Below are 21,616 nucleotides of genomic sequence, written 5' to 3' on the forward strand. Positions count from 1 at the left end.
CAAAAGTGTTTTGGTCTTTGTGTGCAAGTAGCACAGCTTATTACTACTATTGAAAGATACTGCTGTAAAAACATCTGTGAGATTCCGCTCAAGATCCTCATTTTTAAACTAACCCGAACTGCATTTAATTTTGTGTGATATTGCACAGTTCCCCTTTCAGACTAGGAAAAGAGGCCACCCTCTTAAGAGCTCTGTGAGAAGAGACAGGCACATAGCCAGACCATACGAACAGATGGTCTGGTTGGGAATTGACACCTTCCTATAACCCTCCATGCTGCATGCACAGGAAGGCTGGAAATCAGGCATATTGTTGCTGAGTCCCTGAAGACTTCTGTGACACGGTTAGGAGATGGGTTGTTGCTCTTGCTGAAAATACCATTTGCAGGAAGCCCTTCTATGCCCACAGTCTTGCTCTGGTTAGCTTAGCTGTGATGACTTTGGGAAAACAAACCACAGAATAAAATAACCCATCCTATAAAACTTGGCTGTTAGCCTGAGGGCAGAGGTGGGAATCCCATGACCTGCACGAGAAGGCTTGGAAAGTGCTCGTGTCAGTCATGTAGTGCCTCTGAAGTTTGCTCCAACATTTCTAGGTCCAGTCAAATAGGCTGACGTGCAGAGATACTTGTCCAAGTGCAGTACTTTGGTAAGCAGCAATGTGCCCAGGTCTTACGTGGTACCAAGCTGCATGTCATCAAGGTCAGCCTTTGCATCTGGAATTCATGTGTTTTCTGCGATACTGAGGAGTCTGTTTTCAGGCAACTCAGACCTACAGAGCAGAAATGCTAGTTTGAGTGATGAGCTACAGAACAAAGTCATCAGGGCTCGTGGGTTGGCAGCGTGCTGTACTCTAACACCTATTTAAAATATCCCAAGAGTGAACTGATACGGTCTCTATCTAGTCACATCTCAGAAGCAGCTTTCTGGTATGATGGACAGAATACCAGTGCTACCACTGGAAGTACAGGATTCATGCTGTGAACAAGTCTGTGAAGGCTGTTAACACCAGCTTTTTTAGTGTTCTTGAGAATATTTTACATTTAAACCATTTTAGCTTTCCAGACACCAGCAGCAGTTCTGAATGCCTTGAAACACAAGGAGAAAAGTCTGATGGTTCCAATACTAGAAATGAAGCAGTGAGATTTTAGGTTGTAAGGTCACTGATGAAGGCAGGGTTAACTGCACCACTTGCCTCTAAACAGCAGCATTTCTTTACGGCCTCTAAATGTCTCTTATGTTATCTAATACCTGTTGAATGAGAACAATGTGCTTGCAACATCAGGTAGCTTCAGGCTAACCCTTACCAGAGATGAGTTTATCCATGCTTGGACAACCTAGATGAACCACTTCTTCCTTCATGAGCTACTCCTTCAATACCTGTGCTGTCTAGGTAAGCCATACACCAGCTCAGGCAGGATAGGTGGAAATTAACATTGAATTTTTAGAAGCAGGGGGATTGAGCAGCTGCTCTTAGCTCACCAAGACTTCATGATCTTCACTTGAAGATAAGCCAATACCTACAGAATTTTAGGCCATTTTTTTTAGGCTTCAAGGGTTGAATCCTGGATGCATTTCCCAGTGTGTACTACTCCACTGGGGGAGGCTGCCTTCCAGGAGGCTGAATACCAAGCTCTTGAGGTTTTATTTTATGTGGATCCAAGCTGCTCTGTAAAGCCAGAGTCTTGGAAAGTCTCCTGGGGGCATGAAGGAAGTGGAAGATGAGATCAGCTGGAAACTTCCAAACTCATTCTGCATCTCACATGTGGACTTCAAGTTTATAAAATTCTGCTGATTTCTAAACTTGGATGAATTGAGCTTCTTGATGGATTTTAGGACCTGTTTCTGGGCAGGCTAACCAATCGTGGTGTTTAGGCTGCATAATCCTTGAAAAGAATGTGAAGCTGCTTCCTTACCAGATACCAACCTGTATAGTTGGCAGGGCTCATACATCTCCAACAGACAGCTAGCTTCTACTTGCCCTGCACTCTAGGAAGCCAAATACTTGCTTCTAGGGTCATCTAGTCCCATGTATCCATAAGCTTGTGTGTCTTCAGGGATCTGCAAGCTCTGCAGGAATGTGTGAGGAGTCTGAGTGTCCATAGGCAGTTGTACAAATGTGCACAAAAGAAAGAAGTAGTCACAAACCTAGAGGCTTGAATGTTGTATTTCTGCCATAGGTTGTGATCTAGGCCTTCCTAGACCTTGCCCCTGCTCAGCTTCAGAAGGGGACAGCTAGCCTGAGGAGGTGAGGGGCAGAGGCTAAGGATCTTTGCTTTAGGAGAAACTTTGAAATTTGAAGAAGTCATGGATGCACCCTAGGACTTGAAGAGTCTGTAGCTGTAGGCAGGACCTGTCCTTCATTTCATTTACCTGGCCAGCAGAAGCAGCCTTTCCTTCTCCCAGTTGTGGTTCTGCTCAGATTTGTGGCAGGATGACTACTGTAGCAGGTGCAGTAAGGAAGAGGAAGTTTGGTTTTTGTTTTTTTCTTCCTGTGAAGAGCGGTGTAAGCAGTAGGTACCTGCTAGAACTTGGACAGTGCTGATCTCTGATAATGCAGCTAGGTAATTAAAACAGCGGATGAGCAGCTGCTTGGCACAGTGAAGGTGAAACTGATGCACGAGTCTCTGGCACTGAAGTCAGATTCTTTGTTGTATGAAACAATTAATATTAGTTAGTAGTATTTCAAATGCTCACGGGTATAACCACGCTGGCAGGGAATGGTGCAGATGGCTGCAGATCTCTTTTCCTGCCAGGCTTTGCAGGACCGACTCCTCTTTCTGTGGTAAAAGTAGACTAGAACAGATGATGCAGTCTTGCTTCCCCAACTGCAAAAAAAAATCCCACAAGTCCCATGGAAGAAAGCCAGTGCCAATTAACATGACGAGGAAGTGCTCTGTCTCAGGATTGCAGCCTGAGATAATTTAGATTGCTGGGCCATCTGCTGTGACACTTTAAAGCCTACCTCTTTCTAGCAATAGCTGAGACTAGCAAAGGGATTCAGCCTGGTGCTAAACAAAGGCTCCAGCAGTCATGATCATTGTTTCTTATCTCGTGCAGTTAGCTAGGAGGCTCCACCCATTACTAAGGACAAACGCTTGGCTTCTAACTTGGCCTTCAGCTGCTGAAACCAATCCAAGTAGCAAGGCATGGTGCCAGCCGTGACTGTCTGGGGAGGGATCTGCCACCACAGCAGAGGCTGTGTAGCACAGTACTGCTTTAAACGCACAATTCCTCTGTCCTTTCCCGTCATCACAGCTAGCAGCCCTCCTGCTCCTGACCAGAGGTGCAATGGAAGTGTTACTTGACCTAGGCCTGGAGTGGAATTCATCCAGACTGAAATTGGTAAAGCTGTCGCAGCCTTCATTTTTTAAGGCCTGCGACATCCCACAGAACCCATGGCTGCAAGAACGTAGTCGAGGAGGCTGGAGTAAGATTCCAGCCTTCACAAACCTCTGTCCTGCTTAAACAGTGTAAGATGTGATAGTGTGGTTATTGTCGTCTCCTAACAGAACTGGTGAGGAAAGTCCCAGATCTCATGCACGTGGTTGTAAGCTTCACCTCTCATCCTTCCTCCAGTTGTTCTAACACCTTGATATAGTATTGTTATATATTAGGCATATTCCATTGTACTCTTTAAGCTGTCATTTGGAAGGGTTTTGTTAACAGGCTTTCAAGAATCTCCTTTGTAATCAGGCTTAAACTGTTTCCAGAAGTTAATTCATTTCCATACTGGAAGCTTAGGACTCGACTTACTGCAGTTCTGGCACAACTCGTCTGACACTAATGCTTATTGCACATGGGCAATGAAGAGCTGCCTGTACCTTTTGGAAATAATAACAGATTTGTCTACATCTGCTGCGGTGCCCCAGGGCTTTCTTTGCTCTTTACTTTGCTCAGCCAAACTCTCCTGTCTAGCTGAATTGCAGATTTTCTGAACCCATCCTCTGCTTCTAATCCTGTCATGACTTCTGTTTGCTCTGTTTTCCTGACTCTAACAAAACTCTTTATCTCTTGATTTGTTGTATCCTTGCGTCTTCCTGTTTTACGGGCTACTGCTAGGCTGAGTCTGAGCCAGATGCTGCTTCTGTGGTTCAAGATGTCTGCTTTGTGTATGAGCTGGCAAGCTGTGCCATGTTCATCCTGTGAGGACAAAGAGCATCTTGAGTGCCTTACCTTCTGATTCTTCCTCATTTGCGAGTTAAATCTGCAGCATTTCATCTGTTGGCAACCACTTCTGAGTGTTTTCTGCTGTGAGAATGCATCTAACCTCGCTGTCAGTAGGCAATAGTTCAGACCAGCCCTTCCCAAAATGTCTAGGCTCTCTCATTCCCCAAACAAGAATATATTTCCCTCCCTACTGCACAAGCCAGTCCTCAAAGTAAAGAACAGCACTAGCTGCAGGGCTGTGAAAGGCAGAGGGGCTGTCTGTAAAATCAGTGTTCTCGTGGTGGGATTGTAACAGACTGCTAGGAAGTTAGCCCCATTTTTAGCTGTTGTCAAAGGCAGACCTTCATAAGAGGCCTTAACCTGAAGCTCTCACCTGTAATTCCCAACCCTTGAGCAAAGGATGACTACTTTTGAAGACTGTCCTGGACTATCCCTGTCCAGCTGGGACAGAAAAGACAGTTGCGTAAGGAATACCGATGAACAAACAGGATCTTACCCAAACAGGATTCCTTAGCTAAAATTACATGTTTCATTTAATCCCTTAAAGACTACATAAAGCTGGAGCTAAGCAGTAGTCCTGGGACTAGATGCTACTAGTTAATGTGCTGCCCATGAGCTGTAGTGATATTTCTGCAAGGCTAGCAACCAGGGAAACCTCTGTCCTAACAGGGGAAACACTCTGTGGGTAAAATCTTGTGCTACTACTACAAACAAACGAAAAACCACAACACCCACTCTTCTATGAAAAGAAGAGCCTTAGATCTTTGGCTCTTTCTAATACTGATGTCAGATGTTCCTACGTATTATACAACTTGCCACATGCTGTCAGCTAGCTCTGCAGAGAAACCAGAGCAGAGAGCACATGCAAAGTTTGCTGTGATATTTATGCAAAGTGGAGTAGCTACTAGCTGTACGGAACAGTTGGTTTATATCAAGTTGTAAGACTTGAAGGTGTGGGAATGTAATAAGTTTTATTTTTGAAAACTTTTTTTTTTTCTTTCTGTTGAGTTAGTTTCAAGGAATTACAGGCTTCCCAAACCCTTGTGTTCCTCTTTCTAAAATGGTCACTTGCAGGTTCTTTTAGCTTTCATCGTCCCTACACACTGGATGACGCTCTTGGCGTTGTGAGGATGGGAATGATGACCTCTCCAAAGCACTGTGTGTCCATGGGCCCTAAGACTCCATAAGGGAGCTGCGTATAGACACAGTTAATGAACTGGCTGCAAAGCCTCTGATTACAAGTTTGGCCTCCTGTCTCAAATATGGGAGTCTCCAGAGGGAAAGACTGACTCATACCAGTGGACTGAACTGTTGCCACTTTGCCTGAAGCCTGACTTTTAAGTAGGTCTCCTAATTTGCCTAGCTATTTTGTTTTCATAGTCTGAGTTGGTTCACTGTTGGTTAAACAATATTTTTACTTCCTGGTAGAAATAAACTGTGTTGCTCTGTGTTAAGGGGAGGTAGAGAAGTAATATGCTTTCTTCACAATGTACAATTTAATATTCAAACTTCAAACCTTGAGGGACTGCTCAGGTGTCCTGGAGAAGGCTGATCCTTGGAGCTGCTGAAATGGTCTGAAAATAGCTAGAAAGAAACAGAAATATCACTTGTCCGTGGCATCTATAAGAACACTGTACTTTATGGTGAATCTGTTCACTTACCAAAAACTTACTGTTTTTTTCCTTTCCAAAACAGGATCTCAGTCTACCCAATGGCACACCTGTTGACACGTCTAGCCCAGCCTCCTCCTCATCTCTTCTCAACAGACTACAGTTGGATGATGACTTGGATGGAGAAACTAGAGACCTGTTTGTTACTGTCGATGATCCCAAAAAACATGTGTGCACAATGGAGACGTACATCACATACAGAGTTACAACAAAGGTACAACACAACGTTTTCCTTTCCTACTGCTTTTTTTCCCTTCTAGTTTGTTGGTTTGGCTTTTAAAGTATATTCTGGATGTTTATGCTTTTCGTTGTTTTGCTTCATCGTAAGGACAAGAACTTGGTGTCTTTCAGTACCTTGCAATTATGTTGATAGTGTGACTTCTCTTAGCAGAACTGTTACTACTTCATTATATGAAACAATTTAAAACTTTTAATGTGTCAGCTTAGATCTTGTCTGTGGTTCTTAGATAGAACTGTTTGTGAACTTGAAAAGCCCGTTTCCTTTAACTTGAAAGATTTTTCATATAAAGTAATCTGACACTCATTTGGTTTGAGTTACTTCCCCTTGAAGGTAATGTGCCTTGTTTATTCACTGTTAATCTTGCATTTAGTGTCTTAGCCATTCTCTGAAATTCTTTAAGCTCGTTGCTTAAGTGTCCATCACACATCTTCTGTCAGCCATTTATCTAAATCATTATATCATAATCTTGATCCTAATATAAACTAATCTCCATGCAGTTGTTGATACAGAAGGCTATGTAGCTGCTGTTAAAGCTAGGTAAAAATACTTTTTTGAGAAGCAATAGCATTCTTAGGGTAATGTAGTTTTTTTAGCATGTGTTGTAGCTCAATCATTAATGTAATCTAACTACACTAATAGGAAAAGCAATCTGCAAAGTCCACTGCTCTCAACTGGAATTTTAATTTCTGCTAACTAGACGTTCTCATTAATATCAACTTCTCAGTGATGTTGACATCTGTTTGGGGCACTTGCAGTTAAGGTGAGAAGTTTTCACTAGCTTCACTATGACTATACTTTATCCACTTGTCCAGAAAGATTAGCATTACTGTGGCCTACTTAGATTGCACTCTATACTGGAGAGAATATTTTCCTTTGGGGTAAAGAAACCTTTACAGGCCACAGAAACTTTTTTCAAAACGTCTGCTCAGAAGTTCCACTTTCAGGTTTCACATTGGAAAATGTGGTCTCTTGAAAATAGCAGCTACCTTGTACTGCTGGCTTAACTTTGGCCTGCCATTCTTAGTTGCTCTAAGTGTCATAATCTTGCAAAAAATACCATTTCTTAACCACTAGAAAATGCTAAGAAGTATTGCAGGAAACTTGTGTATGGTGCGACTCAGCCCTTGACTAAGATCAGAAGGAATGGGAAGTGTAAAACGTGAGATGCTGCTTCCCACAGTCTAACAGTTAAATTTGGCTAAAGCTCTTTCCACCTTAAATTGAGACCTCATTATTCTGTCAATTATCTCTACACAGTGACACCCTAATCATGTTCTTCTGCTTGGAAACCTGTGTTTCATATGAGTCCCCTTCCTTCTTAAACCAGATCCTAGAAGGTGTGTAAGGTATTTACTGTAGAGCAGATTTATTACCCAATAATGCCCTTTTCTAAAAACAAAACACAACAAAAAAATCACCCATGGATTTTGTATATCTGCCTACCTGCCTGTTAATAGTCCCTGCATCTCACTGTAGTGCATAAATCTGCTAGATCACACCATTACAATACGATTGTGAAACAGTGCCAGATTTATCCTCATCAGTCACCATGAACAGCTCACCTGTTTGAGTTTATAACTTCTTGTAAACTTTTGGAAAACCTCTAGGGTCAACACCTCTAGTACTGTCTACTATTGTTTAAAAAAGACTGGTTGGATGTTTAGCAGTATTAATGATCTGACTCATTCTTGCTATACAAACAAGTCTTCTTTGATGACAAGTTAATTGCCCAGGCAGCTATTGTAGCTGAAAGCAGTAATTAAACGTGGCAAAAGCTGCATAGGAATAATCCTTAAACAGTGATCAAGATAGGTGTTGATGTTTCAGCTTCCAGGTTGTAGATCAGAGCTCTATGGCAAGCCGTGTTCCTGTCCTCTGTTTAAGGCCATGTCTTTCTACCACCTCCTTTACTTTCTTGTGTGAGAGGGGTTTGAGACATGCTGAAGGGCTGAAAGGGTCTCTGATGGCTCTGGATGAGGACGCGAGGATGAGGATGTCTGCTTTTTCTACTTTTTATGTATCCCCTCTCCGCTTAATCCTACTGGAACCCTAAGGATTTGGATAAGTTTAGGTTCTAGAAGCAGTTATGTTGAAGTCTTTCCTGTTGTGAAAAGCAGCATCACTAGATGGAAGAGGGAAATGTAATTGCCAGTACTGGAGCACTGTAACATGTGGTTGTATCTCTGACTGGGAGCCATTGTAGAGAAATAATACAACCCTACTACGGTCATGTTTTTTATTACCCTCGCCCCCGCCCTTTTTTTGAAAGTTCTTCCATCACATCAGCAAAAAAGATGGGTCTTGCAGTATGCCCCAGACTTACTATCTCTTGATATCATTGTCAGCAGCTAGTGGTGGCTGAGGAAGGGTCCAAAACAATGTCTTGCAGTGAAACTGAAAAGGAAGTGTATAGTTAACTCGGTCCTGCTTATACCCCTGCTTTCACAGCTTCCTAATAAGAGACTGATAGCATTCCTCAGCCTGTCTTTGGGATAAACACTTTCAGAGAAAGTTTTCTATAACAGCAGGGTAATAATCCCCCAAAGAATGGGGACAGCAAGTCAGACTTGGCTCTGCTGACAGTCTTTTGTACCCTGTTTTCCTCTTGATAACACAATTTTTCTTGTATGAAGAGACCAGTGAAGCCAAAAAGAGCAGATGGGTGAAACTTGTGCTGGAACTTTGGCCTTGGCTGTAATGACTGAAGTGTCTCATGTGGTCTTGATGACACCTTTGATCCCTCTAGAGGCATTTTATCTAGAAGATCTTTTTTTATCTTTTTTTTCTGAGGAATGAGGGGGAAAATCAATCTTACCTTTATGCCATGTAGTCATCTCTCCTGACAGAAATATAGGAGTGCTTCTAATTCTGCTTTTGTTGTGCTTTCTAGGAAGGCAAGGCATTCTTCTGTGCCTTCCATGGAAGTCTGAACAGCTGTGTGCCATTCCTCAGTGTCATGCAGTTGTTCTGCAAGGCTGAATGGAGAATGCAGGCTTGAATTGTATACCTCTGAATTGACTTGAATTCAGTCAATGCTGAAGTGCAGGTCTTGTTTTCTTTTTCATATCCTTCTGCCCTTGCTTCCAGTGCACGCATTGAGTAGACCTGAGTGCATGAAACAGCTTGATCTGTAGCAAGGAGCAGACGTAAGTGCTCTTTGTCAAGCAGGCTGAAGTATGAGAGGTGAGCAAAGCTATGAACTACTAAGAATACCAACCTTCCTACCTTCCCCCCTGCCATTTTACTGTTTTTCTTGTAAAAGATTTTGCCCCAGTCTTAAATAGTAACATGGGGGAAATATTTAAAATGTCTAGCAAGTCAGAGACTAGAACTAGGGTAGGAAAATAAATACTTGCACATAGTTGTCACAGACTGGCTTCAGGTTTGTCTGCTAACTGTTTTCAGGAAAGAGAAGAAACACCAAGATTCGGTGTCTGCCTTAATACTGCTTCCAACAAGAGGTAAAACTGTCTGTAACCCTTCCTGCTTTTCAGCAAGTCAAATCGAGCCTGGAATACTGCAGTGCTGACTTAGTGGAAGTGTGCTGGAGTCTTCAGTAAATCCCTGGAAACGTCGTACATTGGCTGAGGTCGAGATCAGCCACATAAATTTCTCAGCTTCCTTTAGGAGAGATGTGTGTCCTTGTGAAATGAGATTTATGAATTCTACTAGGAAAACGGGAGGAACCCAGCTCTGTCAAAAATGCACACACTTCGCTTGCCATCCCTGGATGGTGGCAAGACACTCTTCCATTCTGCGTGCAATCCAGAAAAAGTAACTTTTGCTAAGCTAATGGACAACTTGATCTGAAGTCCAAATTCTTTCGGCATTAGTGAGGTGTGGTTAAAACCTTGAAGGGCCCTTATGTTGTGTCCAAATAGTCTTGACAAGCTTATTTGCTGTCTAGATTTGACAGACCATACAGCAAACACTGAAATGCCGATGTGTTTTCATGTGGTTCCCTTTAAGGAACAAAGCCTGATATATGGAAAACTTTAGAAATCTAATGGCAACAGTTCTCTAGAGATGAGTGACAACTAACGTTAAACTTGTATAATGGGACTGAACCTGCTCAAATCCTGCCTCCCTGCTTCTAGACTAGGTAGCACCTAATTGTTTTCCTTAACTGTTAGTGGACTACTGGTTAGTAAGGTTCTCAAAGCTAACAGATGGGATGCTTCACTTTCATTATACTGCAGGGCAAGACACTATAGTGTGTAAACATGCCAATTACTCTTACTTGCTGTATGAGCTCTTTTCAGAGGACTTTGCCCAGTCACAGACAGTTCATAAAAAAAAAAAAAAAAAAAAAAAAAAAAAACGCACCACGCTCTCCCTACTGTGAAATGGCTACCTTTTGTATTTTAATTTCAGGTGGTTTTGTGTAAGGCTGAAATACAGGTGCCCTGCTAACAGAGCAAAGCAGTCAGCAGTCAGCTGTTTGTATTCCTTGTCTTCCTCTAGCATAATACTGTTCAGTGTCTTATTCCAAACAAGTGAAAATGGTTCATACGAATTGTCAAAAACTTCACTTCTGCTGAGGCACTCTGCCACATTAAATAAGTTGGTGCTGCCCTAATGTATAGCTGACTAAAGCACAAATCCACAGTGAATATCTTAAGTCTTGGCAGTCTTTAATTTGCAAGTATCTGTGCTCCTTTGATGAGCGTTCATTATGTCAGTCCATGTGCTTAATTGTATACTTCTTACCGCACTTACCAGGTCAGAACGAGGATGGGCAGAGCTTGGTGTCTTCTCTTTATTTCTCTATGCCTTCCTTTTCTAGAAAACAAACCATTCCATAGGTAATATCATATTAGTGTGCTGTTTATTGTGTATTAAAGCTGCTGTTGTGTGGATAGCCTGCTAAGGCTGCCAGCTCCTCCCTGAAGAGACTGCTGGCACGGACCTTTCACAGGATCCCTTCTGGGGATTCGTGGGTCTGATGTGTAATAACTGAGGAGTTAGAGCCATCCACAGATTGCATCTAAAGGCTGCCACTTGGCTCTCTACAAATAGTGCTCTGTGTGGCCATTGCCATCAGTCCAGAAATAACCACAAAATCACAGCTGGAATTTAGCAGATGGTGCACTGTCTAGGAAGAGTGAAGAAACCTGGTGCTTTTCGGTGGGTTATAATGGTAGAGGCTATCTGCCTTCCAATCAGGGCTGTCACACTACCAGGTTCTTTAGCAGAGCCTCCTGGTTGGGACATAGTTTCATAAGTGCTGCTTGACAATTGCAATACGTGCTGCCTGAGCAGCTGCATACAGTCAGCTTTCCAGGCTACAGACTGTTCAAGGACTTGATAAAACAATTGCCAATAGTTTTTCTGCATACCTAACTTCTGTCTCAGACTTGTAATGGCAAATTTAACTCCTTGCCTTAAAGAATGAAAACTTTAATGATTTAGCCTAGGGTACTGATATCTGAAATGTAGCATGCACGAATTTAATGTAAACAAATAGATTTCTTCCTCTCAAAAATCAACAACAATCATCCTTCGGCAGACATAGCAATGGCTTATGTTCCAATCTGATAGCCTTGAAGGAGTATAGCAAGCCTGTAGTTTCCAGAATACAGAACACTGGTGAAACATTCCTCACCCACGGTGAGGAGTAAACAAGTCATAAAATATCTTTGCTTTTAATTCTTGATTGCTAAGTCCTGTCCTTGGAATAAAGATCATACATTCTCTTCACATGGTAACTGCCAAGAGATAAACACGTGCACAGTGCTCTCTTCTTCCCAGATCACTCCTGTAAAATTTACTTGACTAGAAAATGTAATGAAGTACCAATAAACTTTAAGAATACATCAGATCCAAGTAGACATTTTTCTTACTGCTCTTTCCCTCTGCTCAAAAGGCCAAAGGATGTTTCTTTCATGCCACTTGCAAACTGCATTTTGGGGTGGAGCCCTAGTGCAAAGCTCGTCTGTCCTCATCCTTGCCAGTGATGACATTTACTCCTAAAGTCTGAGGTGAGAGGGTTCAGTGTACACTAAACTTCTCCTGTTCTTGTTTTCCAGACCACACGAGCAGAGTTTGATTTGCCAGAGTATTCTGTGCGTCGGCGGTACCAAGACTTCGACTGGTTGAGAAACAAGCTGGAAGAGTCTCAGCCAACGCATCTCATTCCCGTAGGTAGTAAGCAAGAATCTGCCACTAAGGACAATTGTGTATTTGCTTTCAAATGGTGTAATGTCTCTTTAGCTTTAAATACAGCATTTAATTCAGTCTTCTGCTAATAGAGTGGGAAAAGCTGCCCATTTTTAACTGGTTATGAAGCTTAGACATTTTTCTCGGGTGAGACACCTGAGAGTTGAGCTTTGGCAGCTTCCCACAGGGAAATACATTTGGTAACAATTCTTGTCCTGTTGTAAGTAGAATGTGCTTGACTTGCTTGCACAATTATTACATCTACGTTTCTGAGTATATGAGGCTTACAAAAAAGCCACACAGGTGTTTCAAGTGCTAGTTTTAGTATTCAAGATGGCCTTTTGAGCTGATTCTAAAGGGTGTATTTCAGGATCACTTGTGTTATCATTTAAGAGCACAAACATAAAAATCTTAGCACGTAGCTTGACAGCTATTGCATACGTTCAATAGGCAGAGGAATAGCTAAACTACTGCACCCTTTCTTTCTCAGAAGCTGGCAGTCTGGCCACCTTTTGTCATGTGAAGGGGTTACTTATCTTCAGCAGGCTGTATTTCATGCTGTAGAAAATGTGAAGAAGTAGGAAGACTGTGATATCATCACTATTGGGTCTTTTGAACAAGGAAATCCAAAAAGGTCTATAGCAGGTAAACTGTGGAGAAATGGCAACACTGCCAGCATACACCTTTACTTGCCCATTTGGTATGGTGGCTTTTTTTTTTCTTTTTTTTTTTTTTCTTTCTCCCTCCCTCCCTCAAAAAGGACTAGACTGTGTGAGAAGTATTCAGGTAGGCTGTTTCAGGACAGAGAACTATTTAAGTTCGTAATTTCTCAGAGACATGCCTCTGAGTGGAATAGTAGTTCAATCTCTCAAAGATAAGAAATACTTCACAAAATTATGTGACACCACTGAAACAAAAAGCTTAATGAGGGGTGGGGAGAAGACAGGAAAAAGAGTGAGCTTGTCCAGGGTTTTGTCAGCTGCCAAAGCTGTTTGTCCCTTTCTCCCTCCTTGTTCTTTGAGTAGCTGGAGCTGTCCAGGTTAAGCTTCTACAAATTTCTTAGCCTAGGTGCAAGCTGCCAGCCTTGCCTGAAGGCAGCATGGCAGTCAGCTGACAGTCTAGCAGCAGAAGGTAATTCACACCAAAGGAATCAAACAGCTTTATGACCTGGAATTTGATGCACACAGGACCACACATTTGGTAAAAATGTCACAAGTTGCTCTAATACCAGCCACAAAACCTGCTGCAGAACAAGGCAATCTCTTAAGCCGCCTCTTCTAGAATATGTGGGAGTTGAAGGTCACACTGCCTTTTTGATCTGCCTGTGCACAAATGCACTCTAATAACAGTTATGGAATTGCCTATTAATCTCCTCTATACAGCGGTAAGATGGGGAGACTAATGAATGCTTTTTGTATTTATTGCCTAAAAGTAGATGGAGTACAGAGGCTAATGGTAATTTCAGGTGCACGGTGACTCTGGTGTGTTCTGAAAGGAAGTTTCAAGCTGTTCTAAGAGCATCTCTGTAACTGGAGATACTGCAATCCTTGGAGGCTTTCTGGCAAACAGAATACTGAAATTTCAATATGCAATTCAGAATACTGAAACAGGGCTGTCTTCTGTATCTTGGTACAGTAACTCTGCGTAAAATTTTTCCGTAAAGAATGATGTGTCTTCCTGGTGTAGAAAGCCACAATAGCCTTTATTTAAACAGCAGCCCAACTGAAACTGAATATGGATTTTTTTTATCCCTTTGGTTACTATAATCTGAGATTTATTCTAATCTGTTCTTTCAAAGCAACAGTAAAAACACACAGACAACAAAGCCCCACCCAAAAACAATTAAAAAAACAACAACAACAAAAAAAAAAACAACAGTCTTCAGATTCATCTCTAGAAAGGTAAGCCTAATATGTCCAAAGATCTTGTTTGGATACTCAAAGCCTTTTCTGTCTGCATTGAACTCTGCTCACATCAGAGCAGGGAAATGTGGGCTATTAAACTGGAAGACCATAAAGCAGATAAGTAACACACAGTTGAAAGAGGATACCAGTTGCTAGCTGTATGTACTGTTTGGGATGGACCTCCAAAGACCTATAAATTAAAGGACAAGAACTACTGCTTGTTACAAGTGCTTACTGTAGTTTTTTGCCTCGTGTCTTTTTCTCCCCTTACTGGATGCCAGAAGACAGACAAGCTCTGTTCTCTGTCGCTGCTCTGAATTGCAGGTAGTCCCTTGGCATACTGATCTACTGAAAAGGTTGGAGTCATGCTGAAAGTAGGACTTTGCTGTTATATTTAACATGTACCTACAACTATGTCTCTGTTTGTTACTTACCTTTGTAGTAGAGCAAGTGACAGTTGCTTTATAGCCTCGTGCTTTCAGAGTGTGTTTAACGAGGCTTAAATCTAGGCTTTTAGAGTGGGGAACTAGGTAATGCTTCTCTGCTGTCTGAGGCACGGACATCAGTTTCTAAGATGAGATTAAGTGCTGTAAAAGAGGCAACCTGAATTATAAACAGTATTGAAAACAAGAAATGCAGGCTCCTCTGTGGGACAGAGATCTTCTAGGAAGCTTTCAAACTCTCCTGTTTTTGGTTTGCTGGGTCTTGCCAAGGGCTAATTGCCCTATTGGCAAGGCTGTATTGTAAAAGTTTTTCAAAAGTTTGAAGTACATGACTTGATTTACTGAGAACACTGCTAGGTATAATTTAATGTGGATCCTAAACATGTAATGTTTATGTAAGGCCACCCTGCCTGCATAAGGGAAGTCTGTAAGAACTAACTGGCTGAATGCAACCAGCTAAAATTATGATAATTAGCTAAAGTATTTAACAGAAGTTCTTTGGGTCTCAAATACTCCAACTTTAGTGGTTATTCCATGCCAACATGGATGTGTTTGGCTGAACAGGGGGGTCTTTAAAACTAGGTGTCTAGCTTGTGCTTTTCCTCCTGTGTATAGTGCTGTGGCAGTGACTTCATAAAACACCCAGGTAAAGCTTACAAAGCCAGGGAAAATAATTTGTCTTGCCTAATGACTACTGCACTAAGAATTATTCTTCTGAAGAAGTCCAATTAGAGTATACCTTACACTGATTCTACTAGAGTGATTGATCTGAATGTTAAGCATAAGATAAGCCTTAAATTTAAAGAACAAATTAGAGTGGCCAAAATCACTATATATAGTAGCTATTTTACAGTTATGCTTGCTGTTGTTTTTTCTGTTTGTTTGTTTGTTCTGTTAATTTTGGAGGTGCAATCTTCATGTATATCCAACATCAGCTGGGGAGTGGTACAGAAGGCACTTGCATAAACATTTTTTGTTCTTTGAATTACTTTTTGTCATGGATTTGGGGTGACAAAGACCATTTCTAGCAGAGAGCTGTGACCCATGAATTTGGTGAATAAGGCTACCATTGCCAACCTAAGAGTAAGCAAATCATCTGTCTGGGTAAACTTTCAGAAGAATAAAATGCAAAGTGCAGTTTTAAAACTGACATTAGTCTTAGTCTACGTTGTCCCAAGTGAACAAAAGCAAATCAACAGTGGTAGAGCAGAGACTAATCCTGCTGAAGCTTAGAGAGTTAGCTTCCATCAGAAGAATTACTTTGCAGTCTGGAGAGTAAGCGTAACAGGAGAGGACAGACAGCTAAATACAGCAGAGCTGGTAGTCCTGGAGACTGCCTGGGGCTTACATATTATATAGAAATGAAGAGAACTGGTGAAGGTGAAATAGGAGTAAGATGAAAGAGTAGATATGCTGGCAGACCTTTGTCACTTACACAGGTATGCTCAGGAATGCAGACTCTGATAGATGACCAAGTGTGCAATTTAGCAAGTACTTCTGGACGGCTCTGGGCTGGACTACTCGAGCATGTGCCACATCAAAATGGTTTGTTTTCTTTTGGTCAATATGGTGCTGTCACTAAGACTGGATGTTCAAAGACTCCTGAACTCCACAGGAGAGTCCTATCAAGGAGCTCTAAATACTTCAGAATAGGGGGAGGGAGAAGGTAGAATCGTTATGTTTTCCAAGTTTCCTTGGACTGAACAGCTTTGTTTGAATGTCAGGTGTGTGTGTGTACACACATGTGTGGGTATGTGTGTGTATATATACACACATACATACGTATATATGTGCTTGGATGTTGCTGTAGTGAAAAGTGTGTAGCTCAGCTGGCATTTCCTTTACAGCTGGAGCTTCAACGTGGGTAGCATTAGGGGAAAAACACCTTAGGCTGTACTGAAAGTACTTAATGTACTTTTCTGGACTTAACTTGTCCATCTCTCTGCTGAAGCTGTAATGCAGAATATTTAGACTAGATCTTCTACAACATAATTCAGAGCATGGTTTGCATCAATTCTGATATATGGTTCCTCTTAACAAACATAAAATTTCACTTCCTGTTAAGAGTGGAGTTTGACTGCTTAGTATGTTTCCAAACAGAAGTTTTTTTTGTCTTTTGAATCTTGTTCGTTTTGCTTCTTTCTCTCAGCCACTTCCTGAGAAATTTGTGGTGAAGGGTGTCGTTGATCGCTTTTCTGAAGAGTTCGTGGAGACAAGGAGGAAAGCGTTAGACAAATTCTTGAAGAGAATAACCGATCATCCAGTGCTTTCTTTTAATGAGCACTTCAACGTGTTTCTTACTGCCAAGGTAAGGTGGTAACTTCAAACCCAGTCACTGACGTGGACAGCAGAACAGGCACATTTGCAGTCTCTTTTGAAATGAAAGTAAAAAGGCAATTGTATAACTACATGTGTGGGTCAGAACTTTCCCTAAAATGCCAGCGTTATTGGGGGACCCTTAATGTTGCCTATGTGTGACAAGTATCAGCTTTCCTTTTCTTGAAGACAGACATTTTGGAGATTGATTAATTCAGTTCTGTAGTGCTTGTTTTGCATTCACATATAAATGCTCCAAGAGGAGTGTATTCTAAACCATACTTTTATGATGCAAGAGGCATTGAGAATTTAGTAGATTGTAAACTGTGCAAAATCCTCTTTTGGGGGAGGAGGGAAGTAGGGGAGGAAGAAAGATCTCTTGAACAGAAGCTTGTAAATTTATTGACCTCTTTTTTTTCTCCTCCTTGTCTGTACCTTCTGTGCTGTTTGCACTTCTTGCTTCCAAAGTTAAGGGTGAAGATTTCGTTCTTGTTTGTCCTTGGTCAACAATTTCATGCTCATCTTTTGCATAAAGCATCCAGGAACTGTGTAATTTTCTTTGGCTGTCTTTTGAACTGCATTTTAAACAAGACCAGGGTGACTTGCAGTCATGCTTGGATTTGACCTGATAAGTGAGGAGAGCTGTGAAAGCACATCTCCCCAGTGTTACATTACATTAGCTTGCTCAATTTGACACTTAATTTGAGCTCACTTCAGGCTACTGCTCTGCTTGGTAGTAATGTGAGACTCAATCTCAAGTTCCCTTTTCTTTTCCTCCATTTATGGTGAACTTTACCACTAAAGGCAGTCCAAAATGCAGACCTTGCCTTGATGATTAAGTATCAGATAGATTTGTTCTGCTTTAGAGCTGTCAAAGCATGATGCAACTTTCTTAGCTGTTTAGTTTTCTTCCATCACCCTTCCACCCCCATGAAATGAATGATAAAAGCTTTATCCTTAGCCCGGGGCAGTGTTTGCATTAAAAATGCGGAGTGTCTAGGGAGGCTGAGGGGAAAAAAAAAAGACACACACTCTCCTGGCTGTCTTTAGTGTTGGTACATTCTTTATTGTAACAATGAGAAATCAGTTCAGTCTATTAGGATGTTAGAATTTAGTTATTGCATAAAGTCACGAGACCACCTCTTGGCTGAAAAAGGAAAATGCCCTTTCTTTGAGTTCCCTGTTTGGACTAGTAGGATGCCAGAGTACTTGAGAGAATGAGTGAATAATTTAGGTTTACAGGGACGTTTTCTGATGCCTACTTACAGATAATGTGTAGAACAGACAGAAGGCAATAGTCAAGGAACCACTCCATTTTAGTGCAAACATAATTCAAAATGATTGATTGTACCTCCTAAGATGTCAGGTTCTCTTAACCAGACTTAGGCTTATATAAGTACTTGGAAAGAACAGCATATTGCATGTGTTGAAGCTTGCATTTGTATTTTTTTTTAAAGAACACTTAAGCCTTAGGTCTGGTCTATGCTTCCATATATTGATTCTTGACCTCTGTGGGCCTGCTTGACTTGAAAAATCCCTTCCTCATGCTGTTCATAGCTCTTAGGCTTGTGTTGAGATATTGAATAGTGACCCCTGCTGGAAAGAGTAAAATGCAAAATGGATAGCATCTGGTCTAACTAAAAACATTTTTTCTGACATGCTGTCAAGGTGAAATCCCCCGAAGATTGCTGATAAACAAGCATGTTAACATAGGTTTCCTGAATGTTGATTTATGCAAATCTGTAAAGTGTTAGCAAGGAAGCTTAAGCTGTCTGTGCAGGCAATATGGCTACATCTAAGATTGTGTGAGCTGCAGGGTCTTGTTGAAAAGCTGTACTAATCTCCTCATGCTGTGCTTTTTCTGTGTACTGTCTTCCCTTACCTCCTGTCTGACCACACAGCTAGCATGAAGAGGCTGCTGAGCAAATAGATGTACAGTTTGTAGCTCTGTACGAGGTGATCAGAACCAATGGATATAAGTGCATAGCACTGGTATTGTAGGACGTGACTTAAAAGTATGTCATTGTGGTGGTTTCACACCACTGGACAGCTAAGCAACATCGTGTGACTTTCTCATTCTTCCTCTGTAGCAGAACAGAGAGGAAAATATGGTGAAAAAATCTCTCGACTTGAGATAAGGACAGTGAGATCACTCACCAGTTACCATCATGGGCAGAACAGACTCAGCATGGGGGAGACTAATGTAATTTATTGCCTATTAATAACAGACTAGAGCAGTGAGAACTAAAAGCAAAGTAAACATACCTTCTCCCCATCCAGATTTTTCTACCTCCTCCCTCTGAGCAGTGCAGGGCAATGGAGGCTGTGGTCAGTCACTGACACTTCATCTCTGTGCTCCCTCACGGTCCCTCTCTGCCCCTGCTCCATGCAGGGTCCCTCCCACGGGATGCCGTCCTTCCCCAAATGAGCCTGCGGGGGCTGCCCACAGGCATCAGCTCTTCAGGAACAGCTCCGTGCTATGGGGTCCATCTGCAGGAGCAAACTGCTCCAGCATGGGTCCCCCACGGGTGGGCGGCAGCTCCCCCCAGACCCCCTGCTCCTGCGTGGGCTCCTCTCCAGGGACTGCAGCTCCGGCCCGGGGGCTCTCCATGGGCCGCAGCCTCCTCCAGGCCACATCCACCTGCTCCACCGGGGGCTCCTCCACCCATGGGGGGGCTGCAGCGTGGAGATCTGCTCCATGTGGGGCCCATGGGCTGCAGGGGGACAGCCTGCTCCACCAGGGGCCTCTCCACAGGCTGCAGGGGAACTGCTGCTGCCTGCCTGGAGCACCTCCTGCCCTCCTTCTCCTTCACCGAACTTGTCTTCAAGGCTGTTTCTCTTGCATTTTAGCACTCCTCTCTCCCAGCTGCTGATCTGCAGCATTTTTTTTTCTCTTTCTTAAACATGCTCTCACAGAGGTGCAGTCACTGATTCAACTTTGGCCAGTGACAGGTCATTTTTGGAGCTGGCTGGAACTGGCTCTTGCCTAACATGGGGCAGCTTCTGGATGTCTCTTAGAGGCCACCCCTGCAGCCCTCCTGCTACCAAAATCTTGCCATGTAAACCCAATGCAGTCACTTCTAGCATGAATGAATCAATGGCAGGAACAGTCTTGGTGAAAACAGATCTGCTTACATCACTATTTCCTATGGCAATACAGGAACATGAGAAAGTCAGTCCAAACAGAAGTGTGGGCCACTTACTGCTCATTTGTAGTATACTTCATACTGTTACCCTGAAATGCTTACCTCTCTCTAGAGGTAGTCTTTTTAGTGCTTGGCTGCATAATTTTTACAAAGTTGTCCGTCCAGGCTACATGCCTCTTGGCTTCACAATATTTGGTCTTGACTGGGAAGTATCCTTTACCGGGTTAATCTTCCAACATGCAAATAAAGTATTTCTAAACTGTTTTTTCTAACTTTCCAGGATCTTAATGCATACAAAAAGCAAGGAATGGCATTGCTGTCAAAGATGGGGGAGTCAGTCAAATACGTCACAGGAGGCTACAAATTAAGAAGTCGTCCACTGGAATTTGCAGCCATTGGAGAGTATCTGGACACATTCTCTCTAAAACTTGGTACCATTGACAGAATAGCACAACGGATTATCAAGGAACAATTGGGTAAGTAAGTAAGGTCTTCTGTTGTAATACTTCAGTGTTAGTGCTCTCTGTCTTATTCTGATAACACAACCTGCATCAATGATTCTGGCATGTAATGAGCCACACGCAAAGTAAAATCTAATGTCACACCTTTGTTATACTAACCTATTTTCTCACAGGCAGAATTATTTCTGGGAGGACTTACGGGAAGAAGAAAACCTGTAGATTTTAGCTGGAAGAGTACACATGGCATTATCAGTAGAGGAGGATAGCCTTCGTAGACCTGTCTTCACAAAACAAAGTTTTACATGTATACATGTAAAAGATGACTGACTACTGCACAGATGAAAATGTCTTTATGTGTGGAATATTGTAGGAGCAGTCATTTAAGCTGGTGGTAGTTTGAACTTGTCATCTCCATGAAGCTGTGGAGCCCTGGCTATTAAGATGTTAATGCAACACTAGACTTGACTGCTAGAAGAGTTCATGTTTGCCAAGAATGGTCATAGATTCTTCTTTCTGGCATGAGTGCAGACCCTTTTGTCTAGCTCTATGTTTATCTTCTTTTCCCTTTGTCTCTTGCAGAATACTTGGTGGAACTACGAGAATATGGACCTGTTTATTCAACGTGGGGCGGGCTGGAGGTTGAACTATCAGAGCCACTGGAAGGAGTATCTGCCTGCATTGGGAACTGCTGCACAGCTCTTGAAGAACTCAGTGAAGACATGACAGAAGACTTCCTGCCTGTGCTTAGGGAATATATACTGTACTCGGAGTCAATGAAGGTAAAGGGAGCATGGTCGCAGAAGACACTGTTACTATGTTTGCATGGAGTGATGTGACAGTGAGTTCATTCTCTAAGGGTGAGAAGGCTTGGTGGTGGAAGAAGAGGGAAGTTAAATAATTGAAATAGGATGATGTTTTCATAATTAAGTCAAAACTAGGTATGTTTAGTAGCAGGGTACTGCATAGGTAGCAGTATCTGCTCTGCTATTCAGTCAACATAAGGCCAGTAAAGCTACGGTGTGTATAAAATGTTGAAAAGATGCTCCTTTATTTGAGTAGTAGGTGATTTTCTGTAGGAGGCATCCTACGGCTGCCTAGAATCTTCTGTT

General features: G+C 42.2%; 1 protein-coding gene across 1 annotated transcript in view; it reads left to right on the forward strand.

Annotated features, from left to right (window-relative positions):
• The window catches only part of SNX30 (sorting nexin family member 30), a 53,830-nt gene that overhangs the window by 13,468 nt on the left and 18,746 nt on the right, over nucleotides 1-21,616 (forward strand). Inside the window, exons 2-6 of the mRNA XM_032206004.1 lie at nucleotides 5,863-6,051; nucleotides 12,108-12,218; nucleotides 16,734-16,892; nucleotides 20,327-20,522; nucleotides 21,087-21,286. Of these exons, the coding sequence (XP_032061895.1) occupies nucleotides 5,863-6,051; nucleotides 12,108-12,218; nucleotides 16,734-16,892; nucleotides 20,327-20,522; nucleotides 21,087-21,286 (855 nt within the window). The remainder of the gene's footprint in view (nucleotides 1-5,862; nucleotides 6,052-12,107; nucleotides 12,219-16,733; nucleotides 16,893-20,326; nucleotides 20,523-21,086; nucleotides 21,287-21,616) is intronic.

Source organism: Aythya fuligula, chromosome Z (genome assembly GCF_009819795.1).
Source record: "Aythya fuligula isolate bAytFul2 chromosome Z, bAytFul2.pri, whole genome shotgun sequence".
NCBI classification, from domain to species: Eukaryota; Metazoa; Chordata; class Aves; order Anseriformes; family Anatidae; genus Aythya; species Aythya fuligula.